We start from the raw sequence: 27,619 nt of genomic DNA, 5'->3' as shown, positions 1-27,619 counted from the left end.
GGAAGACGCAAGTGGCTCACAAAGCCCCTGGCTGATGTGATTTTTAAAAAAAAGTTTAATATTACAGTCATGAGGCAGGACAGGACAGTTCAGAGGCAGCTTCCCAAAGATTCAGCTCTTCCCCCAGTCCAGGTCCAGCACATTGCCCCACAGAGCACCCCAGCCAGACGGGCAGGGAGGCCCACCCTCAGTCCAGCTTCTCCAGCACAGAGGGCACGTATACTAGGCTGAGCTCGCTGCCAAAGTTGCAGACAATGGCAGCATTGTCCAGCACCAGGATCTGGCGGGCCGGCTGGGCCTCACTGTTCTTCCCCAGGTAGACTGTCTGTAACAGGTCCCCGTAGTTTAGGTCCCAAAAGGAAACACAGCCCTGGCCGCCGGTCACCAGCAGGTTGTCTGAGATGACACCCAAGCTTGCACCACAGCCCAGGTCCTGGAGGCAAGGACAGGACAGGCTCGGTGTCTTGAATCCTTCCCTAAAATACCGAGAATCCCGTGGCCCCCAACATGCCTACCTGCTGAATGGAGTAGAGCCTGATGGCTGTGCTGCGGTCCCAGATGCTGATGAGGTCATCTAGGCCACTGCTGATGACACAGGAGGTGGTACAGGTGAGGGAGGTGACATCCCCACGGTGAGCGAACATGTGGCTGACCCGGCTGCCCGTCAGCACATCCCACAGGCAGATGGCCCCATCTTGTCCTCCACTGGCCAGCACCATGGTCTAAGGGAACAGGCACAGGAGAGCTGGTCACTGTGGTGAAACACCTCTGTCCACAAGGGTGGCTTAGTGCCCTGGTGGGTGGGAGCCCTCACTCTGCTTCACAGAGGCCCTTGGGGACCAGCTCCCAGGAGTTAGAAACAAGGGCTATGGGCCTGGCTTGGTACCCCGCACCCCGCCCACGGCCCTCACCTGGTCAATGTACACAGTCGTGATGGCCCCTGAGTGGCCTTGCAGGGTAAAGAGGCAGCATGAGTCCTCCAGACGATACACCTGGGGCAGGAACAGGTATCAGATTCTGGTCTCTCTGGGATTTTCCAAATCACACTTTGGCCAGGAATTCCCTTCCACAGTTCATCCAGGACACCTCCAGCCACTCCCTGACTGACCCCATGTGCTCCCCACCCCCTGTGTTGGGCCACCCCAGTGCCCAAGAGATGGTGCCAACACTTACTCTCAGTGTGTGGTCCTGGCTCCCAGTCACGAGGCGCCCGGCAGCTGCCTTCAGGGCTGTGATGGGCTTCTGGTGTGCACAGGGCACCGTGTGGGTCAGGTGACAGGCCACTGCATCACTGCTGCTGTACATAGGGGATGTGGGGGAACTGCCCCGCCCCGGGGCCCCTGGGGATAACAGGCCAAGTGAGGGATCTCCGAGAAGACACCCTGCAGGCAGCCCCTCTGCTCCACCCACCAGGTGCAGGCACCAGCCCAGCCCAGGTCCCCTGACCTCGGAACTGCAGGGGGCTGAGGGCAGTGTGAGTCTCCAAGGAGAAGAAATCAAGGGAACCGTTGAGCCGGGCAGCCACAATCCTGGAAGAGAAGAGCGGCTGTCAGGTGGCTCTCCCTCAGAGCCCCCAGCTTTGGGGCTGAGCACCGCGGGCCCTTGACAGGCCCGTCCCACTGGTTCTGGGAACAGTGGAGCCATGAGGGACCGTGGCCAAGAGGGAAGCACAGGTGCTGGGGACCAGGTTGCAACTCCAATTATTAACCTCTGTGCCTCAGAGTCTTCATCTGTGAAATGGGAACAACTGTACCCACCTCACAGCGTGGTCATGAGGAGTAAATGAGCTAGTATGTGTAAAGCGGTACCTGGGGAACATCATGTAAGACTGGAAATTAAAAACAAACAAGGGGTATAGGCAGTCCCCCTCCACAGCCTGGAGCTAAAGGAAAGGCTTCAGGGGAAGAGAAGTAGGACGTAAGGTGGGGCCTATGTTTTACAGCCACAGAAGGTGTTGCTGTCTCCATCACAGAAAAGCAGCTTCGACCCCAGCACCACCTGCTCCATTTCTTTTTTCCACAAAGATTATTCTCCACTGCCCCTGATTCCTAGGCACAGGATGATGGGCAGAGATGGAGACATTTGCCCTGTGGCCCCAAAGCTTTGAAGTGAGTGGGGTTCAAAATCTTACTCCAGCAAAGGGCAATGCACATCTTCACCTCTGCCCATAATCTGAAGGATCTATGGCAGAGATGGGGAAGGCACAGCACAGGGGTGGAGGGAGAGACCATGGAACTTTGGGGGTTGAGCTGAGACATGTGGGCTTTCCCTAAAATTCAAAAAAAAAAAAAAAAAAAAAAAAAACACAGCAGGGGACAATTTCCAAGCGTGGAGAACCCAGTGAACTTGGCCAGACTGCAGGGTAGGATGTTAGCTAAGTAAGGCCTGAGCAAGAAGCCTGGCAATGGCAGGAATGACAGCAGCAGCCAACAGAAACTGAGAGGTAAGAGCAAGGGGTATCCCCACCCCGAGAAAATGAGGCTCCAGCTTTAGCTTAGACGGTGGGGCCACAAGCGGTCAGGGACCCTGCAAGGAAGAGCCAGCATGGGTCAGGCAGGTGAAGCGTTCAGCAAAGGCACCTAGTCATGGGTGAGGCCCAGGTTTCTCAGCCCAGAGGTGGGAGCTCAAGCCTGAGAAGCCGGGAATCCTCCTCTCCCAGGGAGTGTGTGATCGAGCCCTGGGAACACCCAGCCAACAGCCGTGCTGAGGAGGGAGGCGAGGACAGTGTCCAGCATCAAAGGGGAAGAAAAGACGGTTCTTCTGAAAATGCATTTTTCTGGAACTGAAAACCCAGGATACCTAGAAAGGTCAGTATTGACAGGCTACCTAGAGCAACTTTGACTTCAGAAGGGTGAGGAGAACTGCTCACTCTCCGTGTGCCAGGCCCTATTCTAAGTGCTTCCTACCTGTTAACTCTTGGAGCTGTCACCCTCCCACTGAGGTGGACTACCTGCTGTTCACAGGTGTGGGGCTTGGCACCGAGTAGGGAAGTCAAGTCACACACCAGTGAAGGGGAAGCAGGGCTCAAACCTCACAGTGTGCTGGGCTGTCTAGGGTTGAGGCAGGCATCCTAGCTAGCACTCGCACCTTTTGTCCAGGAAGACGAGGGCCGTGATGCCCGAGGAGACCTCCTCGCTGCTGCAGCGCAGAGTGCCCTCGATGGCGTCCCACACCTGCAGGCCCAGAGGCTGTGAGCACCTGCGAGCTAGGAGGGCCCACAAACCCCCTGCACAGACGTCCCCTCTGCCCACCTCCAGCCGGCCACTGCTCCGCCCCACCACGATGAGGCTGCCCTGAAGCTCCAGGCTCCAGATGGAGCCATCTGCGCTGGGGGCCCAGGCGAGGGAAGGGGAGCCCTTCTCAGGAGGAAAGCCCCCCTCGTCCTCAGGGGCCTGGGGCAGCGTGGGCCCGGGCGAGGGTGGGCGCAGGGCTGGTGTGTGGACGGGAGCCATTCCCTCCTCCTGGTACAGTCGCTGCACCAGGTGGCTGAAGTCATAGCCTGGGGAGGCCTGAGCACGGCGGCAGCCCGCCCGGTACCGGGGCTCGGGCTGAGCGGGCTCTAGGAGCTGTGGCTGCGCTGAGAAGTTGGTGTCGATCAAGCAGGTGAGGTCCGGCTGGTCCCCAAAGAGGGAAGTTGGCGGAGGGCCCCGGGGACGATGCCGTAGTGGAGGACTGTCCCCAGGCTCCTCTGGGCCACCCTTCCCACCGTCCGACAGCCGTTCCCAGCTCTCCTGAGCCTCCAACACGCTGCCAACACCACTGTCCTGGCGCTGCCTGCTGGGGGGTGGGGAGGGTGGGGTGAGGACAGTGGGGCACAGATGCAGGGCAGGGCATGGGTGGGAGGTGGGGGGGTACCTACCCCGGGTGTGGGATGCGAGTGAGGCAGTCTCCAGTCTGCGCGTCCCACACACACACGTGGCCTGCCAGGCAACAGCTCACCAGCAGCATCCCGTCACTGGCCAGACACTCGATGTCCTGCGGGAGCACAGCATGGACATGGGCACGGGCGCTGGTGTCTGCGCGGCCCAGGCCTCAGGCGCCCCCAGCTCCCGCCCGTGCTCACCATGAGGTGCCCGCGCAGCACCAGGGGCACAATCTCTGTCTCGGGTGGCGCGTAGCCGTAGTCATCACAGGGCAGCTCCCCACGCCGCCGCCGCCCGGGCCCCGAGCCGGGTTGCCCGTAGTTGCGAGGGCAGAGCACGCGGTATAGGCAGAGCAGCAGCAGCACGAGGACGATGCCCGAGGCCAAGCCGAGTGCTGCCACCCTGCGCCGGGCGGAGCCTGGTGAGGCGTGCCCCATCCCCCCCCCACCCCATCCCTGCCAGCTGCCCCCCTCCCTTGTGGGCCTTACTTGTACAGGGTGATGTCTCTGTGCGCCTGCGCCGTGCCTGGCCCCTTGGGGCCGGCCTCCCAGAGCCCACCCTGCCCAGGCCGCGGCGGGGGCCAGGCACTGCGGCCGTCCTGAGGGTGCCGCCCCTCCAGGGCCTCCCTCGGGTTCAGGCGGAGCGTGACTGGGATGACAGGCAGCAGGCTGATGTACCTGGGGCCGGGCAGCGGGCAGCCTCAGCAGAGATGCCCTCGGAAGGGACCCCCCCTCCTGCTGCTGCCCCAGTCCCCCTCTCTGCTCTTCACACGGGACTCAGCTCAACCTGCCAGGCTCCAAGAACACCCTCTCAGGACAGTCTTCCCAGCATGGGCTGGGGCAGCAGAGGTAACGTCCCTCCCCAGCTCAGCTCTGGCACCCCAACCTTGCTCTGTCACAGAAACCGGCAGCCAAGCCATCACTGCCATGTCTGTCACCCATTGTGGCTCAGAGTGGGTGGAAGTGAGTGAGGTGCATCTCATTCTGGCCAAGTGGCTGACAGCAACCTATGACTCCCCAGAGCAGGGCCCCGGGCTACTCTTAGGTTGTGGATGCTTGGAGCCTTGGCTCCTACTTCACAACCTTAGGGGTGTTTATTTGAAAGGAAATGCAGAATTCAAACCAGAGGGTCTCCCTCCTAAAGGGAAGGGATGCTCTGGGGACAGTGAGCTGACATCACCAGGTGGGGAGGTGGAACCTGGCACAGCCCAACTCACCTCTTGGCCAGTGTGATGTTGTAGTAGCTGAAGAGCGTTGGCCAGTGGCGGAAGGACAACTTCCTCCAAAGTTCCTCATCCTCAGTCCCCCAGGTTACCTCTGGGGCTGGGCTATCATGGATGCCCTCAGCTGGAGCCCCAGGCTCGGGCAGCTCCCCTGGCAATGTCTGGTTCTCGGGTAACTTAGAGGCACCAGGTGGGAAGATGGAGAAGGCGGGGTCCGGGTGGCTGGCAGGCAGCACACCACTAGGCACAGGCATGGAAGCCAGGGCGCCCTCGCCCAGAGGGCTCTGCTCTGTCACCTGGGCAGTGAGGTATGTGCGCAGCCCTGCTGGGTCTGTGTACACCAGGATGCCAATCCAGACAACGGTGCCAGCCTGCAGTGGGGCATCGGGTGCTCAGCAGGACCTCTGGGAGGAACGGACAGCCCCAACCTGTCCTACCCTCCTGCCTTCCCAAGTCCTCCCACTATGACTGGGGGCCAACTGCCCCCCAGAGGGACCTAGTTCCCTTTCCATGGTCGGGGTTTGGGACTCCTGGCCTGGAAACAGAGGTGCACCCTTAGGTTTGTTACAGAACTTTCCCATCTCCAAACCCCATCTCAGCTTGGGCCAGAAAGCTGCTACCTTTCCCATGGTCAGCATGGCCAGAGGGACCAGCTGCATGACCTGCTCCACGGACACCACGGGTCCTAGTCCTCAGAGGGCCTCAGCCTCGCTGCCGTCTCACTTCAACTCCTTAGGAGAGGCCCACTGACCAGAGGCCAGCCCTGCTCCTTCTCCCCTCTGCCCAGCCCAGCATTTTCTGATGCCTGCACAGTGAACCCTGACTCAGGCAACGATGGTGGCTCCATCCCAGAGCACCCCGTCCTGGGTCACCCTGGGGAGACGACTCCTCTCCCTGCCAACCTCGGCTACCTCTCCAAAGATAGGCTTATCACCCCAGAAACCACCAGGGTCTGGGCAGGAGGGCAGAGTGGGTGGCTTCCCAAAGCCAGGCTTCAAGAGGCCATGAAGGCCTGAGGGGCACCCCCCACCTCCAAGGCAAATGCAAAATGCAAGAGGGACTTGAGCGCTGGCCCTCGGGCAGGGGTGGCAGGTACCATGATGAGGCGCTGTGCCAGGCGGGTTCGGGCCAGGAAGTAGACGACACGCAGCCTCTTGGGGAGCCGCAGGTTTCGGAAGGAGGACGGTTGCAGTGTGATGGTGTGGGGTGTGGACGGCCGCACAGCCAGCTGCCGCTCGAAGCGTGCTGGCCGCCCCGCTGGCTTAGCTGGGGGCAGGCAGGCCTCAGGAGGCAGCCGCTTGTTCAGGTCCGCTAGCTGTTGGGGGTGCAGTGGTCAGGGCCCAAAGCTGCTGTCCAGAGGCTGTCCGCAGGGGGCTGCTGCCCTGCCCGAGGCCTGCCCCTCTCTCACCCAGAGATCCCCTGAGCACAGCCAGGGATGCGGAGGAGGTGGGTGGGCAGGGCTCAGCCCAGTCCTACCTCCATCCGGCGAATGTCAATGGACAGGACAGTGGTGAAAAACAACATCTGAAGGAAGAAGTCAGACACCAGGCCCACGACGGCAAAAAGACAGAACTCCTGGAATTAAGCAGATGAGGGGACACCATGACCTCACGGCCCAGCACCCAGAGAACCAGTTCCGTGCCTGCAGGCACCTCGGAATCTGTAGGGCAGTTTCAGGCAAGGCACAGCAGAGAGAAAGAAAAGAGATGTTGGTAGTTCTGAAATCTGGGAGCGGCCAAGGAAGATAATGCAGCCGCTACCTCCCTCCCCACAAGGGGGCAGCAGAGACCTCTCCCCAACCCCCACACCTTTACCCAGAGAAGGCTGATGCCCGAACTTGGAGGTGAGGTGCCTTGACCCAACTTGGAAAGTTCTTTTTTTTTGGCTGTACGCGGGCCTCTCACTGCTGTGGCCCCTCCCGCTGCAGAGCACAGCCTCCGGACGCGCAGGGTCTGTTTACGGCCCAGCCGCTCCGTGGCATGTGGGATCCTCCCGGACCGGGGCACGAACCCGTGTCCCCTGCATCGGCAGGCGGACTCTCAACCACTGCGCCACCAGGGGAGCCCCAACTTGGAAAGTTCTGAGCCCCACCAGCCTGCTACCCAAAAAGCCCTCCCTGACTGAGCCCCTGGCCCTGCTCACGTGCCATGGACCGACACCTACCTAGAGCCCAGGCCTGGCCTGGTTTGGGGGCTCTCAGAAATATTCCTGGCCAGTGACCACACTGGACCAATGAAAGGAAGGGAAGAGCTCAGGGGGGAATTAATTCTGCCCTGAAACTGAAAAGGGGTGGTCTCTCTGCTCCCCAAGCCCTGTGGATAGATGGAATTTTCTCAGATTTAAGTTTTTCTCCCCTGCCCTTGTTGCGACCTCTGGCACATCACCATGGCTTCTACTCAAATGTGGGGTAAGACGAAGGATGGAGCACATGGTGGCACCGTGGTCATGTCAGTTCTAATGTCCCAAGAGTGCCCGTATCCTGCAGACGCCCTCTGGCAGGGGTGGGAGCCTGAGGCCCCTGTGGTCTCAGCTCATCCCCAAACCTCAGCAGGCCTGCATGCTGTGGGGGAAGGACAGGGAGGGGATGGCTCTTCACTCCCTTCGCACAACTTGTCCTCGAACCGGCAGCAACAGTCTGGGCTTCTGACTCAGTGTGGGTTCACCCCCACCTCTGCTCACAGCCCCACAGCTGGGCCAGGGCTCTGGGCGATGGCCGGTGGCCCTCCCAGGGTGCGGGCCATGTGTTCAGAGGCTGCAGGGGTGGGTCGGGGCTCGGGTCAGGAAAGGCAGGAAGGGCCCGGTTCAGGGGCCCCAGCGTGTTCTGAGAACTGGGAAACGAGGTCTGACTGGACTGCACAGCGGGCAGCCAGCCTCTGCTGCACCCACCAAGCCCCCTCCTGCCACTTGGGTGAATGAGAGACAGGCAGCGAGGGGCAAGGACAGGGTCAAAGGCAGAGGCTGCCAGGCTGGGAGCTCAATCCCGTGGCCCATCCTCGGCTCACTGAGTCCTCCTCCTGAACCAGCTATGCCAGGACCACCCTGTGCACGGTGACAGCCATCTTGCCAGCAGAGGGCCCACCTCATGGGTGAGGGTGGCAGTGTAGAGGGGGTGTGCCCCGCTCAGCTGGGGAGACAGCAGCTGGCTCCATGCTCACCTAAGCTACAGCCCTGGAGGGGGCCTTACCTGGATGGCAGGCACAAGGGTAAAGTAGCCAATGAGAATGATGCCCAGCTCTGTGGCCATGTTCTTCATGATGGACCAGCTCTCATTGCTTAGGCCTGCAGAGGACGACAACAGGACCATGGGGCCAGCACGTGACCGCTGTCCACTACGTGTCTGCACACAACCACATGGGGAGCCTTCTGAGGCAGCCATTCCACCAAAGCACCCCAACCCTCAGGACCCTGCCAGTGCCCGGGCTCCAAGGTGCTGCTGTCACAGCTGCTGCAGGGAAGGAGAGTTTGGAGGGTCCAGGGGAGAGCTACAACCATCAGAGGAAGGGAGAAGCAGGGTGTGAGTTGAGCAAACCCAAGAGGAGAGCCAAGTGACCCCAAAGCTGGCACATCCAGCCTCACATGCTGTCCTCGTCGGGTGTGCATGGTCTGTCTGCACGTGGGAGAATGGCTCGAGAGACAGAGGAGGTCGCTGTGTGCTACCTCAGCCCCTCCCTGGGCCCCAGACTATCACACAGTCTCCTGTTTAAAGCTGAGCGCCTAGTGGACAGCGGCCATTTCCCCTAGTCTCCTCAGAACCCTACATCTAGGGCAGAGCCTGGCCTCTCACAGAAGCTCACAGAGGTTTGCTGATTGAACAGCCTGCCCCCAGCCCTGCTCCCACAGATAGGGGGTGAGGAGGACGAGGAGGTGCACGAGCTCAGACCTCCAGGCTCTTTTCTTGCTTTCGCCAGAACCCCAGATCCCCAGCTCCTGCCACGGAGGCCACAGGGGGCTTTCCTGGCAGCTGTGGAGGCAGCGTCTCTGAGGTGACCAGCTTCAGGGGCCTGGGCCTCATGTGATGGAGTGAGGCAGGACGAGAAAAGACCAGGTGCCAGCCTGACGAAGGGTCGAACATATGAGCCCCGCAGCAGAGTCTGGTTTGCTTTCTGACTGACACATGAACCAGGACGAAGCACGGCCTGGTGACTCCACGGTTCCTCAGGGCTCATGCTAACAAGCTGCCATGTGACGCTGGAGGCCACAGCAAGGGAGGCTCCTGGGCTCCCTGTTTCCTCAGCCGGAAGAGGTAGCACAGCCCCCCTCCCCTGCCCTAGTGCACCCCGCACGCCCCACCTGTTACCTTGGGCGATGCGCAGCTTCACCTCGAGGTCCACTGGGGTGGAGACCACTGACTTGGTGAGCACCAACACGTTCTCGAGCCCAATGACCACCACGAGGTAGGGGAAAATCTCACTGGGGACAGAGAGGGGGAGGGTGAGCAGAACGCTGAGGAGGGCCCCCGACACACAGCTGGTTCTCAACGGATTTGGGTCCCAGGGGGCTATGGGGTTGGCACCCTACAGTGGGGGCTGCTGAGCGACTCGCACAGCACAAGACTGACCCCCCGTCCCAGGAGGGCCTCTGTCTGCACGGCTCTCAGCTTTCAGGCAGGCTTCGAAGCCGTGCGGGGAGAGAGTGACCACCCCCATCTCCATCCATCCAGCACGGCGGAGAGAGGCCCCTGGGCTGCCCAGCTGCCAGAGCACAGCTCTCGGGGCCTCCCCACACCAGACTTCCACAGTGGCCAGAGACCACCCAGCCAAGCCCTCAGGACTAAGTGGAAGGGGGATGAGGCCAGCCTAAAGCCCCACTCGCCTCTGTGGGGAAGCTGTGTTTGGAGACGAGCAAGAGTTTCTAAAGAAACCCCCAGCTCTCTGAGACCAGAGGCCCCACTACCAGTAACGGCCCAGGAGGGGAGTCTAGGCGCAAAGAACACCAGCCGAGGCAAGCCTCCCTGGGGTCTCCACCGCAGAGCAGTGGAAGTGGGGGCTCTGAGGGCAGGGCAGACAGCTCTGGCGGGAGGGGTGCTTGGCACCATCACCTTTAAGAAAGGAAGCAGTTCTGTGATCAAGGAAGGTAACAGAAAACACAAAATCGCTGTTCCTGAGACCAGTCTGACAAGCCAAGGCAGGGCACAGGCCAACTGGCAGTACTAACGGACAGGCAGGTGGGGCCCAGCAGAGCTGAGGAGACCGAAGCCTGAGGACACACCCAGGGAAGGGTTTTCAGACCACGTTTCAGAGAGAAATGGCAGGGAAAGCAAACCGTGGAAAGGTGACAAATTAGAATGTGTTTATGTCCTATGTCTTTTAAAAAGCTCACTCTAACGTTACCTATTTTATTAGGCATTTAAATGTTTTAATAGTAAGAAAGGAAGAAATGTACCTTCTCTGTCACACCCATCTATGGCTTAAGCCATCAAGAAGCAATTTGCACGTGTATACACAATATACAAATACACACATACAAATCCATATACCCTATACACACACACAATACATACCCATATATATATATATATATGCATAAACACACACATATGCATATATAAATACCTACCCCATATACACACACAGAAATATACACATGAACATACATACACACACACACATAACTATATATGTATTATATGTAAATATAGATATACTTTGTATATACATATGTATGAACACAAATCAGATAACTTAAAAGAGGAAAAAAATGTACCTCTTAAATGCCAAAATAACCATGTGAGAATACGGGGTAACAGCAAGTGTCCAGTGCAGGGCAGGCCAAGTGCCCAGAGGTGCAAGGTCCTCCGGCCTGCGGTCCCACCCTGCCACCCAGTGGAGCCTGCTCGGGACCTACCCGCCGTTGAGGGTGGGCGTCAGGCCGAAGAGTGTGCAGAGCCCCACCGACATGAGCAGCGAGCTAAGCACTGTGACCACGGCGGCCAGAGCCAGCCCCCACTTGGACTTGACCATGTCGATCTTGCCTGGAGGGCAGAGAGGGAACATCAGGATAGCATCTCCCCAGAGCCTGGCACACACAGGCCCTTCTAAACTGAGCTCCTAGGAGGGGAGCATGCCCTGACAGTTGAGGAAGGGAAGGCCCCGGTTTGACCAAAGAAGGTATACACTTCCCAGTCTCAGGGGCATGGTGTGTCCTTTGGGAACCCTTACCCAAGATGGGACTTTTCTTAAGAAGTAAGAGGAGCCCTGGACCCACCCGAGCCCCTGAGACTCTGTGGGGGTGGTGAAGCCCCAGTTTTTGTAACCACCAAGCACGTTCTACATCTCTGCCTGGGCCACCTGCACAGGCAGGGAAGGGGGTGATCTGGAAATGCCCGTATTAGCTCAGACAAAGCCCCAGCCTCCTTGCCGTGGACCTACGCGTGGAGAAGTAGATGTAGGCAAACAAGATGATGTAGGTGGTCACAAGGGGGATGAGCTCAGCGATGCCAATCTCCTCCTTGAAGTGCACGTGGACCAGGCTCTCTGCCCGAAGGCTGCAGTTGGGGCTGGGGTGCAGGAGCATCAGGCGGGCCCGCAGGCTGCCCAGAAACCTGGTCATGGAGTGGGGTCGGGTAGATGGACTGTACCTCTTGGTCCAGGGGACAAAGACAATCCCTGAAAGGAAGGTCTGTCGGGGCTTCCCTCCTCCCCCTGTGTTGGAGGGAGCTTCTCTGTAGTGTCTAACCTTCCCTCCAGTCTCCAGGGTGGGGTGGGGGGGGGGTTGGAAGAATTAAAACGTTGGCAAAGGTGTCTCAGGACCTCCCCCTCAGCACCCCATTCCCAACCGATCACCCTACTCCGACTACCAAAGGCCCAGAACAGCCAGTCAGCAGCATCCTACAGGACCTTGCTGGGAGCTATCTGCAGCAGTCTGCTGGGAAGGTTCTGAGGTCACATGGGGCTCAGTAGTAACCAGCTGGGGACCCCTACCCTAGGCTCAAGAGAGACCACTGGAGGCACCAGGACACTGAATGTGCCAGCCCTGCCTTCGTCCCTATTCTTTATTTTTTGGCCATGCAGTGCAGAATGCAGGATCTTGGTTCCCCGACCAGGGATCAAACCCATGCCCCCCCGCCCCTGGAATTGGGAGTGCGGAGTCTTAACCACTGGACCACCAGGGAAGTCCCGGCATCCCTTATTCTTTTTCTTTTTTTTTCTATCACCCCTTATTCTTAACCAGCTGTCAGGTCATCCCACTCAAGTGTCAGCAGACAGCACCCTTCAGCCTAAGGGATATCAACATTTCTACAGGAGGCCTGAGAACTCCAAGTTCCCAGGGGGCATTCTGGACACTCTAACCAGAACAAGTACTAGTCAAAGCCTCCTGTCATTCCACAGCCCCGTCAGGAGCCCTGAGCGTTGATGGCCTTACCTGGCATCATAGTGCTGGAAGACCAGGGTGATGGTATACGAGACCAGCCTCTTCCTGGTGTAAAGGCTCACTCCGCTGTACTTTCCAGGGACACCGAACAGCAAGTCTGCAGACAGAACGCAGCAGGTGCTGACAAAGGAACGGCAGCTACTGTAGAGACACCAGGACCCCTCTCCACCCCCATCTTTGGAAACTAGGGGTAACCCCTGATCTGCCAGAGCAGCCATCAAAGAGGACGTGGTGACCAACAGGCCCTCTGGCGGGTTCTCAAGGAACCTGCCCTGGGGGTACCTTTGAGCGTGGCCGAGGTCTGCAGGGTTTTAGGTTCGTGTTGATGGATGGTTCCGATGATGTCAGGATCAGCATGGAAGTGTTCCCGGTCATTCTGCCAGAAGTTCCCAGGGGACAGCAGCAGGCATCCGTGCTCGGGTAGGAGGTTCCGGAGCTTCCTGAGGCCTGGCAGCAGGTCGGTCACCTGCAGGCATACCTCCTCCAGGCTCCTGGTCCCGGAGCTGTGTGGGAGACAGGACGAGGCACCTGCTGTGTCTGCTAGCACAGGATAGGCCCACTGCACTTACGAGGTCTCCTCCGTCATCAGGCTCCCCCCAGATGCCTGGTATATCAAAGAGCCTGAGAACCAGGGCAGCAGGGGAAGTTCTTCCAGGTGGTCAACAACCAAACCATGTGGCTGTCTGACCTTCAAAGTGCATGTGGACCCCAAAAGCCCATCGCCTCTGAGGAGAGGCAAGATCTGGGAGTGTGCACAGCCCCACTCACTAGAATACCTTGGCCAGTTCAGCAGGCAGAGGGGATAGGGTGAAAATCAAGGGCTTTGTCTTGTTCACCAAAACGCCTGTCAAAGCCCTCAGCTAACTAAAACCCAGCAGTGAGGCAGCTTACAAAGACAGCACACTCCAGAGAATCACTGGTGGGCGCGGATTTCAGAAGTGTACCCCCAGGGACAGCTTGCTTCTTGTCAGCATGGCCACCACCATGAGATTCACATCTCACAACCCCTAGGCAGTGGCCCTCTGGGTCACGAGTCAAACAGACCTCAGCTTGTCACAGGGTTGGCCCGGTGGATACCTAGTCTGTCTGAGACCTGGCAACGAAGCTCAGGGCTCTACCTGTGCCATCTGCACAGGTCCAAGGGGAACACAGCCACAGTGGACCCACAAGCATGCTGAGAAAAGCAAAGCGAGCCCACCCACCTCTTTCTCACTTGTTCACCTTCCACAGAGCTGGCTGGCTCAATGGACTTACACTGAGGGCTGCTCCCTCCCTTCAATACAGAGCTGGATCAGGGAGGCTGCGGTCCCAGGGAGGGATACCTGTCTCTCAGCACATGGTTCCGGATCTCTTCCACCAGCTGGAATGCCCGGGAAAGAGGTGAGCGGAACACATCTACTGCCAGGAGGTTCTTGTGCCAGGGAGATACTGAAGACTTCACAAATATCTGCTGGATATAAGCCACCGGGGCACCCACGTACTGCAGAAGAAATGGGGGAGGGTTAGAAAGGTCAGCTCAGCACAAGAGGGAGAAACATGGCCCGTACTCAGGAAGGATTTACTGAGCACCTACTACGGGCAAAGCAATGCGGGGCCAACAGGACAGGCCTTCAAAAATGAAGATGTCCAAAGGGACTTCTTACCACTTAATGGACCACTTTCCTACACATTTTCCAATAGAATAGGGGTTGCCAAACTATGGCCACAGGCCATAAATTGAGCCTGGCACCTGTTTTTCTAAATAAAGTTTTCCTGGAACGCAGCCATACCCACCCCATTCTGCACTGTTCCGCTTTCATGCAACAATGAGAGGTGAGTGTTCACGACAGATGGCATGACCCACAAAACCTAAACAAAACCTGTACTCTCTAGCCCTTGATGCAAAATGCCTGCTGACCCTGCAATAGGCCATAAGCTCCCCAAAGGGTGTAGCCTATCTTGCCGATCCTGGTTTGGCCACTTGCAGGTCACTGGTTTTTGAAGCTCAACAGACCCAGTTCTAAATCTCTACTCTCCAACTGTATGGCCTTGGAAATGTTTTTGACTTCTCTGGATTTTAATTTCCTCAGTGAAAGGGAGATAATGACATTCACCCTGCAGCATCACTACAATTTGCGCACAAGCACACACATGCGCGCGCACACACACACACACATAAACAGCGCATGCAGAGACTTAAGTGCTGATGGAAACACTAACAATAACAGATGTGGCACATCGTCTCACTGACCCCCAAAACAGTCCTATGAGAAGCAAAGTGACTCTCTAGGATTTCAGGACTCAAGAAGGATGGTGTGAGGATGCAAACCCAGGTCTCCTCGTTGAACACCGCACTTTTCTCACTAGAACCTGCCATCTATCCTTAAAGAGCTAATATGCACTTAAGTGACAAAAGTGACACACATGTAATAGGCGAGGAATGACTTCCAGCGACGGATGTGTCAAGGAGCACCCCCAAAACAAGGTACTGGACTAGCTGCAGCAGAGTTATGGCCAGAGAGGAGCTGACTGGAGGCACGAGGTGGGGAAGGGTTGGTGGAAGAGGGGCAGTGAGGGCCTCTGAGGAGCAGCCTGGACAGCATAGAGGAGTCCTGGCAGGTAACAATGGAACTCACAGCAAAAATGAGAGGTGGCCAGGATGACACCTGACTGAGCTGTCTGGATTTTAACCAGTTGACAAACAAAAGCCCCTGACTATCTCTGAGAGGGAGGGGCAACCTGACAAAGCAGTGCTCTGGAGACCCCCCTAAAGTTAGGCTGTCATCCACCCAGAGACAGGGATGGTGTGCCCACAGGCGTGAGGCACTGTGAAGAGCAGGCTGGAGAAGCCGGGCCTGGCCGAGGGACGAGGGGACTGTCCTGAAGCCCGTGCTGCAATCAGGAACTCTGAAGGGCAGGTGTGTAGATGAAAGGAAGGCCATCTAGCCACTCAGTGATGCCATACTCCAGGCTCTGGCACGAGCAAGGGTTAAGATGCTGATCACACACAGCAAGTTAACATCTCCTGGGCCCCTGAGCGCACAGGAACAACCCCAGGTATCCATCTGAGCCTTTGTGAAGTGTGTATTTATGAAAGGCTCTGGGGACAGAAGTCCTCACCCACTTAAGTCTTCTGCAGCAGACTCAGCCCACTAGAAGCTGCCAGGAGGTAGAGAGGTACCTAGACAGAACTGACTGCCACAGGTCCTGACCCAAACATCAGCTCATCGACTCAACACACTACACAGGCCTGAGTGTGGACGGAGCTGCCCAGAGACCCACAGCTCTACAAGGAGAGCGATAATACCCAGGGGATCATCCTCAAACTCTGTGAAGGACACAGCACATCACCCAGGTAGAGCTGGCACCGCGGAGCCTCCAGATCCAGGTCTGTTCCCACTGGGCACAAGGCTGTGACTCCGCACGTACCATCTCCTCTGCCCATGGCCCTCGTCATATACTCCACCCCCACCCTTAGGCCCACTGAGCCTGTGCAACTGAACCTCTGGTTTCCAGGCAGGACAGCATCTTGGCCCTCCAGTCCAAATCCAGCCCCCTTCCCACCCAGGACCATCCAGGCCACCATTTCAACAAAGTAACAATGAACATACTTCAGAACCAGAGCTCTCGTTCTGGGCTCTCGGGATGGCTCCAGGAGTTCTATGAGCACCCTGCTTAACTCATATTTCTTCTCAAAAGTGTATCTGTTATTATCACTGTCATCATTTTTAGGGGAGAGGATCCATGGTTTTCATCAGATTTTCATAAGAATATGTAACCCCTATGCCCCAGACACCTCTTTTTCCTTTGACCTTCCACCAGCCCTGGGTAAAATCCACTGCTCATTTGTTTTCATTCATCAGCTGGTAAGCCTTACCAGACAAAAACCACGTAGAAGAGAGCCTACGGCACAGCCACGCTCTCCGGCCTTGGCTGGACCTCCCTCTGCGGGCCGGCTCTTATTCACCTCCCCGATTTCCAACTGAACTTTCCAAGCAGCTATTCCACATCTGTCCAGCTCTTTTCAAGATCTTGGGTCAGTCATTTAATATGACTGTGTCAAACTCTTCGTCCAATATATGTACCCTCAAACTCCCTCTTCCGGGCATCAAAATTTTCTTATGGTGGTTTATTTACAGGCATGAGCCTAACTCTTGTCATTCACTATCTTAGTTTGGGTTCCCCCAGCAGCAGGCCCTTAGACAAGTAGTTTCCTTGGGAGGTGGAGGAAACACAGGGAGGGGAGTAGGTACAGGAGCAGCGAAGGGAAGGCAGCCCACAAAGGGTGTGCTACTGAGCAAGCATCCTCTGCGGATAACTGGATTTGGCTGAGTTATCCCACATAAAGGAAGACAGCTGAGGTTACATACCAACTCCTACAGTTACTGGCTGAGGGCTGCTCCTAGGGGGTACGAATTCTCCAGCACCTCAGGCCTTCTGTACCAGAGATCCTTTGACAAATGAGATGTGGACACTGGTGGCTGGAAAGCAGGCAGGCACGAAAATGGTAGCAGGAGATGTGGGCAGGGCCTACCACTCACTGTGCTGGGCCCTATCATAATCCCTACTTGATACTCAAGTAAGAAACAGACATGGAAACAGAGACAACATGAGGTATCCTAAGTGGGTGATGGAGAAAGCGTAAGGGCCAGTGGAGTACAGATGCCCCTGAGTACAGAGGGAGGAGTGCTCTCTAGATGGAGGCTTCTAACATGGCCCCAGTAATCTCCACCTCCTGGCGCTCATGCCCAAGTATAATCCCCCTTGAGAGTGGGCTGGACCTAGTGACGTGCTTCTGACAACAGAATAGAGCGAAAGTGATGAGCTCTTATTTCTGAGATTAGGTTACAAAAGACTATGACCCTTAAGGCCATTATGCTAAGTGAAATAAACCAGGCACGAAAAGACAAATACCATATGATTCCACTTATATGAGGTACCTAAAGTTGTCAAATTCATAGTGTCAGAAAGCAGAATGGTGGTTATCAGGGTCTGGGAAAGGGGGAATGCGGAGCTACTGTTTAATGGTGCAGAGTTTCTGTTTTACAAGATGAAGAGTTATGAAGATGGATGGTGGTAATGGCTGTACAATAATGTGAATGTATTTAATACCACTGAACAGCACACTTAAAAATGGTTAAGAGAGGGAATGCCCTGGTGGTCCTGTGGTTAGGACTCAGCGCTTTCACTGCTGGGGCCTGGGTTCAATCTCTGGTCTGGGAACAAAGATCCCACAAGCCACATGGCACAGCCAAAACAAAAACAAAAACAAACAAAAAACAGTTAAGAGAGTAAATTTTATGTTGTGTGTATTTTGCCACAATTTTTTTTTTTAATGGAAGGAAAAATCAGACTACAAGTCCTCCTCTGCCCCCCTCCTTTAGAGCCACCACTCTGATGAAGTCAGCCATATCCATGTGGCAAGGAACTGAGGGGCTTTCAGCCAACACCCAGTGAGGGACAAGAGTCCCTCAGTTCAACAGCCTGCAAGAAACCTGCTTCCAGCTCACTGTCTGAGTGAGCTTGGAAGCAGATTCTCTCCAGTCAGGCTTTGAGATAACTGTAGCCTTGGCTGACACCTGGATTGCAGTTTGTAAGAGACCCTGAGCTAGAGGACCCAGATAAGAAAACCAAGTCTCAGAGAGATAAATAGGATATGCCCAAGGACACACAGCTGATAGGCAGCAGACCAGGATTAAAGCCCAGGGCCGCCTAATTCCCAAGCTGGTATATTCTACCTGCCTGGGTAGTTCTGAACTATGTGAGTTCCCATGGAGAACAGGACATAGATGGAAAGGCCCAGCACAAGGAGTGCAGGAGGGGAGCTGAGGTCCTGAGGACCTGTGGGGTCCCTGACCAGGGCTCCCTGGAAACCTTGCGTTCAGGCTCAGGCTACCAACCAAGCCCTGCAGTGCTGGGCCGGAAGCCCAGCCACCTCTGTGGACACGGCAGGTAGGTCTTGGTGTGAGGTTCAGGTTTCCATGGTGACCTGGTCCAGGGGAGCCAGGCCAGTGCAGGACACCTCAAGTTTGCTATTTTAAACACAATCCTTCCTTCACATTTAGAGAAAGCAAGCTAGAGCTCCAGGTATTTCACCTTTACACTGACACACCCAGGGGCTCCCTTTACAACACCATACGGAGGACTCCCATTACTCAGCTTTTCTGGAAAACAGGGCTCTGGCTCCTTGTTCTCCAGCCCTGGATAGGTGAGGGGGTGGGGTGTGGTGGGAAGGGCAGGCTCAGGGGACACGTCAGGGTTAAATTCTAGCTCCACCCCTGGCTGTGTGCCTTGGACAAGGGTCTCTACACTCTCCAAGCCTCAGTCCCTTACTTAACTGAGGGAAATGGGAATAAACTCTCAGACCTCAGCAGATCACTGTGAGGACCAAACAAAAGAACACACGAAACCATTTAGTAAGGTGTCTGGCCAAATACATGTTAGTTATATCTAGTTGTATCATTATGTCTTAAAACTCTTAAAATTGGTTTGGCATCCCTTTAAAAATCAATCTCTCCTCCACTTTCTTGTCCCCTCACCCTCCCTCCTAGGCACGGTCAACTCAGTCTCCAAGTTTCTCTTAAGTTCAGTTAGATTGACCTTCTTACCACCACTTTCATCATGTCATTGCCTCTAAGGGAATGGCTTTCTACTGCCCAGAGAATTCATTTAAACTCCAGAGCCCAAGATTTAACTTGGTCCCACCTAACTTATCCCCTATCAAGCTCCAAGAAAAATGCCTCACTTCAGACTTTGTCTCCTAAATAAGCCGGGCTTATTCAACAAGTCATTCAAAAGAAAAAAACCCTTTCTTAAGCATATACTATGTGCAAAAGGTTGGACAAATTTGAATGAAACATGACTGCAACTAGGTCACACTACAGTTCACAAGGAGAAACAGAGCACACATCCTGCAAGACACCTGGGGAAGGCTTCCTGGAGAGCGTGATGTGAACTAAGGAGCAAAGGATAAGGAGTGCATGCCCAGTGCACTCAGAGGGCAGTCCAAGCATGTGAACCTCTGTTCTTCTGCCCTCTGCTCCGACCAGATCTAATCAATGGCAATGACAGCCAGAAACATTTATCGAATGCAAATGATAGGCCAGGCACTGACCTAACTTTTGCATTCTTTCACTTAATCCTATGGCAATGTATAATGCAGGTATAATTATTATCCCCACTTTATGAATGTGGAAACTAAGGTACACAGGTGTTACATAACCTGCCCAAGGTCACATGCCTGTGAAATAGAAAGTCACCTTTCTGCTTTGCTCTGGTCTTCCTCTGGTAAAAACATCCCTCCTTCCAGAGGGAACTGTCCTCCCCTACCCCACAAGACGACTTATCAGTGACTCCAACACAGGGCAGACCTAACTCAGAGCACAAGGACCCAGTAGAGTTGATTAGAGTCCTTTCTGGAGGACACAGAAAGGCCCAACTGCAGGGTGCAGACACCACCCCACTCGGGGGAACACTTCAGCAAAAGGGGAGAAAGAGGACTATATACTATATAGAGACACCTCCAGCATACAGAAAGAATTACAATTCAATAAAACGAAATCCAAACAGCTCAATTCAAAACGGGTAGAACACTGAAACACTTCACAAAGGAAGGTATGCAAATACAATAAGCACTTGACAGTAGTCATCTGGAAAATGCAAATTAAAAACACATCTAGATTGTTCCATGCTTCTATTAGAAAGGCTTAAAGAAAACCCAAACAAACCTGACAGTACCAAGAACTTTACAGCACAAAGACTGAACTTTAATGCATGGAAATTTAAAAAATAATTTAGGAGGCTGACAGATGTGAAAAGAATGACACTTTACCTCTGTAGTGTTCCTTCCAAAAACCCATAACCCCAGTCTAATCTAGAGAAAAATAAGCAAATCCCACTTGAGGAACACTCCTCAAAACTGTCCAGATCGGGACTTCCCTGGTGGTCCAGTGGCTGAGAATCTGCCTTCCAATGTAGGGGACACGGGCTCGAGCCCTGGTTGGGGAACTAAGATCCCACATGCTGCAGGGCTACTGAGCTCGTGCGCCTCAACTAAAGGGCCTGCAGGACTTCCCTGGTAGCACAGTGGTTAAGAATCTGCCTGCCAATGCAGGGGACACGGGTTCGAGCCCTGGTCTGGGAAGATCCCACATGCCGTGGAGCAACTAAGCCCGTGCGCCACAACTACTGAGCTTGCATTCTAGAGCCCGCGAGCCACAACTACTGAGCCGGCACCACAACTACTGAGCCCACGTGCCACAACTACTGAAGCCCGCGTGCTCTAGGGCCCACGTGTTGCAACTACTGTAGCCTGTGCACCTACAGCCCATGCTCCGCGACAAGAGAAGACACCTCAATGAGAAGCCCATGCACCGCAATGAAGAGTAGCCCCCAACTCACCACAATGAGAGAAAGCCCGTGCACAGCAACGAAGACCCAACACAGCCAAAAATTAATAAAATTTTAAAATAAGTAAATAAATAAAGAGCCTGCGTGCCATGAACTACAGAGCCCACATACTCTGGAGCCCAAGCGCCACAACTAGAGAGAGAAAACCCACACACCACTACTAGAGAGAAGCCCACACAACACAACAACAAAAAAGATCCTGCATGCCACAATGAAGACCTGACGCAGCCAAAAATGAAAACTAATTAATTAATTAAATAAATATAATATAAAATAAAATACTTATTTACCAAAAAAACCTGTCCAGGTCATTAAGAACAAGGGAAGTCTGAGAAACTATCACTAAGGAAAAGTAAGGAAACCAGATTTCCTTAGCTTGTACCTATGTCCTTTTTCTCTCCCAAGATCCCATCCAAGATACCATGTTATATTTAGTTGTCCTGTCTCTTGAGGCTTCTCTTGGCTGTGACAGTTTCTCAGACTTTTTTTTTTTTGGCTGCATTGGGTGTTTGTTGTTGCACACGGGCTTCCTCTAGTTGCAGCGAGTGGGGGTTACTCTTCGTTGTACACAGGCATCTCACTGCAGTGGCTTCTCTTGTTGTGGAGCATGGGCTCTAGGTGCACAGGCTTCAGTAGTTGCAGCATGTGGGCTCAGTAGTTGTGGTTCTTGGGCTTTACAGCACAGGCTCAGTAGTTGTGGTGCATGGACTTATTTGCTCCGCTGCATGTGGGATCTTCCTGGACCAGGGCTAGAACCCGTGTCCCCTGCATTGGCAGGTGGATTCTTAACCACTGCACCACCAGAGAAGTGCTCAGACTCTTTTTTTCATGACTTTGACAGTCTTGAGGAGCGCTAGTCAGGAACTGTGTAGACCATCCCTCAACTGGGACTCGTCTGATGTTCTTCTCATGATTAGACTGGGGTTATGGGTTTTTGGGAGGAAGACCACAGAGGTAAAGCACCCTTCTTGTCACACATCAAGGGTACATACCATCAACCTGATTTATCACTGTTGATGTTGACCCTCATCACCTTGCTCAGGTTCTCCACTGTAAAGAGACTCTTTTCTCCCCTCTCCACATGGTACTCTTTGGAAGAAAGTCACTATGCACAGTCCACAATTAAGGAAGAGGGATTATATTACACCTCCCTGAGGGCAGAGTAGCTACCTATATATATTTTTTAATACAATGATTACTTTTTACTGCATTTTTTAAAATTAATTTATTCTATTTTATTTACTTTTGGCTGCATTGGGTCTTTGTTGGTGCACACGGGCTTTCTCTAGTTGCGGCGAGCGGGGGCTACTCTTCGTTGTGGTGTGCAGACTTCTCATTATGGTGGCTTCTCTTGCTGCGGAGCACAGGCTCTAGGCGCACGGGCTCAGTAGTTGTGGCTCATGGGCTCTAGAGCGCAGGTTCAATAGTTGTGGCACACGGGCTTAGCTGCTCTGCGGCATGTGGGATCTTCCTGGACCAGGGCTCGAACCTGTGTCCCCTGCACTGGCAGGTAGATTCTTAACCACTGCGCCACCGGGGAAGCCCAGCTACATAAATTTAGAATTTTTGCCCAGATTTGTCTATTTTCATTCGCTGATTTATTCAATCATATGGACTCAGACATTTATTTTACACTGTGGGTTATAATCCAATACTACTTTACTTATTTTTTTGCAAAATGTATTTTATTTTCCAGCATTGGCCATTTGGAGCTCTTTCAGTTGGCTCCTGTTTGCCTTTGACATATGCTGAATTTATTTTAAACTGATATCTTTGTCTTCTCCTCCCAAGCACACTAGATCTCCTCCGGAGCAGTGAGGCTCAAGATCATTCTGCCAGGCACATTGCAGACGTGCAATAAACATGTGCTGAATAAAGGAATGAAGAGGAAGGAAGGACATTTTGGTTCCTTGGTGTGAGCAGTAGACGCCCAGTGCCTGAGCGTCCTAATTTTCCTTGGGAAACCATCCTCTCTCATCCTCAGCCTGGTGATGAAGACAATCAGGTGATGAAGTCAGTCAACAAAGCACCTCCCTCGGCCACAGGGTTTGGGGTGGGGACAGGCAGGGAACCCCATTCAGAGCCAAGTGGGCACCCTCTCATCCTCCACTGGATTGGATATTGCAAGAACATGGGACTGAATCTGCTGCAGCCACTGTTAGGGAGACAACAGTGAGCTGATCCAGACAGGGCAGAGCTGAGAGGTGGACTCCTTCTGAGGCCTAAACCATGCTGCCCTTGAGTAAGCCCTGCCTGTGGCTGTGAGTTGTATGACCCAAAAAACGCCCTTTTCACTTACTCTGGTTTGGGTTGTGTTTCCTGTTCCTTATAATTAAAGCAACCCTTAGAATTCCTATATTGTTGACCTTTATTTTTATGACGAACAGTCAATGGAGGTGAGATAACTGAGCACTGAGCTGCATGACACCAGGTGACTGCACCAGGGCCTGGGTCTCCTTCTCAACCTTTCAGGGGCTGGGGACCCCAATCAGAAAGAGAAAAAAGGGACAATCTTGTAATTCCTGAACCCTCAAGTTATTTTGTACACCTGCTTACTATCACCATCCCAGGCCAAAGACGGAACACTAAGGAAGTTTAAAGGGCTCACAAACAAGTAAACCCTAACAGCTGTACCATGAAACATCTATTCTGTACCATCCGGTCCACTGAACTCTACTAGTCACAAAACATTCACAAACACAGACGACCCTGTTGTGACCAGGAACCATCAGCTCCATTATGTGGTAAAACTGCATGAAGAGGTTAATGGAGTAAGGTCCCATAGTGAGCCAAGGGTCAAGCTGAGACATGAAGCAACAGAACTGGTTTCTGCCACATCTGACCTTCATGGGCAGAGTACCATTGAGCCTGGATTGTGTACTTCCTCTTGATACCATGCGTAGTTGTAACACATACCTATCTTACCAGATATGTCTCTATTTCAGCAACATTAGAGCACAGTTTATAACAAGTTACCTGGCTGCTATACTACCCAAAAAGGAAATGGGAAGGAATGTGCAATCACTGTCAGAGAGAAGGTGGGAGAGGAAAAGCTCTGTGCCCTGAGCTTGGTTTTGTTCCTCAACAACAGACTCAGCAAGCCCAGCACCAATCCATGGGACCAGAGCACAACACATGAGGGAAGAACACTTCATCCATACCTGGCAGGTAAAAGTCTTAGAGACGAACTAATCACTCTTAGAAGATTTCCAAATAATGAGTCCAGAGTTCTGGTGGGTTAAGTCCTGCACCTCAGACGCTCAACTGGAAAGATTGTTTCTTCCTCGTTTACGTTAGTGCTCAGCTCAGAGACAGTCAGCTGAGAACAGTATGATTCAGAAGAAGCAGTGGGCTTCAGGTCAGGAGATCTGGAGTTCTAATCCAGTGCTGACCCCATGAAAACTAAATTTAAACTGAGGCACATCATCACTCTGGGCCCCAGCTTCCTTAACTGCAAAAGGGATAAACAAAACCTGCACGTTTTACCTGACTGGATTGTGAGGATAAAACAGGACCTACCAGATTTGAAAAAATTAGGTGCACTGCAAATATTAAATGGTGTTGGGACTCTGATGATAAAACATTCTCTAGGGATGCTCAGTGGTTCCCCTAACTACCTTGCACAAGAAGGAGACGGCCTGTTTGCCAGGGCACTGCCTGGCACCTGTGCATGGTGTGTGAGCAGCCTACATATGAACCCAGACCCAGCTGTCCACAGCTACGGCAACCACAATCCCCAGCTTTTCTAGGACAGACACACTTCTTTCTATGTAGTTTGGTGTGTCCTTTCAAAACAGGAATGTATAACTAGATGTATTAAATGTATAACTGAATATTTTCTGTGCCTTTATAAAACTATTCCAGTATATGTATTCACACATCAGAAGCTGACTACCCTCACTCGCTCACAGAACCCCTGCCTCGGCCAGTCTGCACCCAACGCCCAGGGCTCTCCTCAGCGATACACTGAGCACCTACCCACTCTGGCTGCTCATTAGGCTCTTCTGGCTTGTGGTCAGAGGCCACAGGCGGGGGCGAGTAATCCTTCACAGGAGTGGTGAATTCCACGGGTCCTGTTCCTGGCAACGGGAGTTTCAGCAGTGGGTAGCTGGGATGAACAAAAAGGAGAGAAGAGTTAGGACACGATGGCAGGTAGAAGCTGTGCTGAGGTAACAGTGACGCAGGAACCACTGCAGTTGCACTAAATTCTCCATGCTAGGAGAACTGTACAAAGTACAAAATATTAGTCATAAAACTTCAGAGCTAGGAGAAAACTCAGAAGCCTCTAGATCAGAATTTTTCAAACTCCCTTTTAGTCACAGGAAGCCCAATGCATAAACTACTTTATGAAGTAGTTTACTGGTTGAATATTTTTGGAGATGTAATAAAGGCAAGATGCTACACAAACTTCTGGCCAAATTAGACATAAGTAAGACAACAAGAAAAAACTGGGGAGGGACTTCCCTGCTGGTCCAGTGGTTAAGACTCTGTGCTTCCACTGCAGGGGGTACGGGTTCGATCCCTGGTTGGGAAGTTCTACATGCCGTGCGGTGCAGCCAAAAAAAAAAAAAAAAAAACTGGGGAAACAAAAGAATCCTGATTCAGACTGCTGAGCAAATTGCTCGAATTTAAAGGGACAGACCATGGAAACTGTGCATAACACATTGAGGGTGTGGTTTACACTAGATCAGGCTGAACAGAAGTCAATGGACCCACCACATGCAAAGGAAAAAGCTTGACCTAACATCAAAAAGTTGGCAAATGGATGTGCTTTTGTTTCAGGTTTCACTTCTTTTAAAACTTTTTCTTCAGGACTTCCCTGGTGGTCCAGTGGTTAAGACTCCACGCTTCCACTGAAGTGGGGGAAGTTTGATTCCTGGTCGGGCAAGTTCTGCATGTGGCATGGTGCGGGGGAAAAAAAAAATTGTACTACATAAAAGTTAATTCTCAGTTTTATTTAAAACTGAGAATTAACTTTTATGTAGTACAATGCACAAATCTTAAGTATAGGGACTTCCCTGGTGGCGCAGTGGTTAAGAATCACGCCTGCCAATGCAGGGGACATGGGTTCGAGCCCTGGTCCGGGAAGATCCCACATGCCACGTAGCAACTAAGCCCGTGCGCCACAACTACTGAGCCTGTGCTCTAGAGCCTGCGAACCACAACTACTGAGCCCACATGCCACAACTACTGAAGCCTGCATGCTTAGAACCCGTGCTCTGCAACAAGAGAAGCCACCACAATGGGAAGCCTGCACACTGCAACGAAGAGTAGCCCCCACTCTCTGCAACTAGAGAAAGCCCGTGCGCAGCAACAAAGACCCAACACAGACAAAAATAAAATATAAATTAATTTTTTAAAAATCTTAAGTATATAGTGCAATGAATTTTTACATATGCCTACACCTGTGTAACCCCTACCTAGATCAAGCTATAAAATATCTCCAGAACCTCAGAAGGTGGCCTTGTGCCCTGGCCCAGTGAAGAGTATCCACTACCATAAACCGCTATTAGAATTCCTATCACCATAAATTAGTTTTGCCTGTTTCTGATGGCATATAACTGAAATCATCCATTCCATTGTGTATTCTTTTGTGACTGGCTGTTTTCACTTAAATTACATCTACTAGAGTCATCCACAGTGACACATGTAGCAGATCATTCTTTTCCATATGTACTATTCTGCTGAATGAACATATTACAGTGCATCTATCTCTTCCAGTGTTGAGGAACATTTGGCTGTTCCCAGCTGAAGCTATTAAGAATAGAGCTATTGTGGTAATTTTTATGTATACACTCATTTTTACGTAAGCACTCATTTCTGTTGGGTATATTCATAGAATGAAATTTCTGGGTTGTGGAGTATACATATATTTAGCTTTGTAGATAACACCGGTTTTCCAAAGTAGTTATTTAAATTTATGTTCCCACCAGCAGTGTGATAGGAGTTTCAACTGCTTCAAATCCTCATCACCTCTTGATATTGTCAGTCCAGTTAATTTTAACCATTTAGAGGAGGAGGTGGTGGTATCTCTCTGTGGTTTTAATATACAGCAAATAGTGTCGAAAAACTCTTTCATATGCTTATTAGCCATTTGGATAAATCCTCTTTTGTGAAGGACCTCTTCAACTCTTTAACTGTTTTTAATTGAGTCGTCTTTATATATTCTAGATATGAGTCCGCAGTCCTTTATACAGCTATAAATTTCCCTCTTAGTTCTACTTTCGCTGCATCCCATAAGTTTTGGTATATTGTGTTTTTGTTTTCATCATCTCAAGCTATTTTCTATTTTCCTTTCTGATTTCTTCGACCCACTGGTTGTTTTAGAATATACTGTTTAATTTCCATGTATTTGTGAATTTTCCTTCTATTATTTTTTTAATTAAATTTATTTATTTTACTTATTTATTTTTGGCTGTGTTGGGTCTTCGTTGCTATGCGCAGGCTTTCTCTAGTTGCAGCGAGTGGGGGCTACTCTTCAGTGCAGTGCACAGGCTTCTCATCACAGTGGCTTCTCTTGTTGCAGAGCACGGGCTCTAGGCACGCAGGCTTCAATAGTTGTGGCATGTGGGCTCTAGAGCGCAGGCTCAGTAGCTGTGGCGAACAGGCTTAGTTGCTCCGCGGCACGTAGGATCTTCCTGGACCAGGGCTCGAATCCGTGTCCCCTGCCTTGGCTGGCAGATTCTTAACCACTGCACTGCCGGGGAAGCCTTCCTTCTATTATTGATTTTTAGTTTCATTCTGCTGTTATTGGAAAAAATCCTCTGTATGATTT

At 52.8% G+C, this 27,619-nt stretch overlaps 1 protein-coding gene across 3 annotated transcripts in view; it reads right to left on the bottom strand.

Moving 5' to 3' along the window:
• Positions 1 to 37: 37 nt before the first annotated feature.
• Positions 38 to 27,619, bottom strand: part of SCAP (SREBF chaperone) — an 88,480-nt gene continuing 60,898 nt past the window's right edge. Inside the window, exons 3-23 of one of the 3 annotated variants that reach the window (XM_082847246.1) lie at positions 24,823 to 24,952; positions 13,779 to 13,936; positions 12,739 to 12,959; positions 12,448 to 12,553; positions 11,454 to 11,626; positions 10,930 to 11,056; positions 9,383 to 9,495; positions 8,270 to 8,364; positions 6,562 to 6,660; positions 6,182 to 6,400; positions 5,080 to 5,456; positions 4,352 to 4,540; positions 4,064 to 4,265; positions 3,860 to 3,975; positions 3,252 to 3,777; positions 3,088 to 3,173; positions 1,447 to 1,529; positions 1,174 to 1,340; positions 912 to 992; positions 516 to 722; positions 38 to 433 (exon numbers count right to left, since the gene is read on the bottom strand). In XM_082847246.1, coding sequence (XP_082703372.1) covers positions 188 to 433; positions 516 to 722; positions 912 to 992; positions 1,174 to 1,340; positions 1,447 to 1,529; positions 3,088 to 3,173; positions 3,252 to 3,777; positions 3,860 to 3,975; positions 4,064 to 4,265; positions 4,352 to 4,540; positions 5,080 to 5,456; positions 6,182 to 6,400; positions 6,562 to 6,660; positions 8,270 to 8,364; positions 9,383 to 9,495; positions 10,930 to 11,056; positions 11,454 to 11,626; positions 12,448 to 12,553; positions 12,739 to 12,959; positions 13,779 to 13,936; positions 24,823 to 24,952 — 3,721 coding nt within the window. In that variant the 3' untranslated portion in view covers positions 38 to 187. Of the gene's footprint in view, positions 434 to 515; positions 723 to 911; positions 993 to 1,173; positions 1,341 to 1,446; positions 1,530 to 3,087; positions 3,778 to 3,859; positions 3,976 to 4,063; positions 4,266 to 4,351; positions 4,541 to 5,079; positions 5,457 to 6,181; positions 6,401 to 6,561; positions 6,661 to 8,269; positions 8,365 to 9,382; positions 9,496 to 10,929; positions 11,057 to 11,453; positions 11,627 to 12,447; positions 12,554 to 12,738; positions 12,960 to 13,778; positions 13,937 to 24,822; positions 24,953 to 27,619 lie in introns of all 3 variants that reach the window. The other 2 variants (XM_082847247.1, XM_082847245.1) reach the window with 2 other exon arrangements.

Source organism: Leucopleurus acutus (assembly GCF_964270905.1).
Source record: "Leucopleurus acutus genome assembly, chromosome: 10".
Classification (NCBI taxonomy): domain Eukaryota; kingdom Metazoa; phylum Chordata; class Mammalia; order Artiodactyla; family Delphinidae; genus Leucopleurus; species Leucopleurus acutus.
The sequence above is the reverse complement of the archived record's forward strand: the minus strand, read 5'-3'. Positions and strand labels throughout refer to the sequence as shown.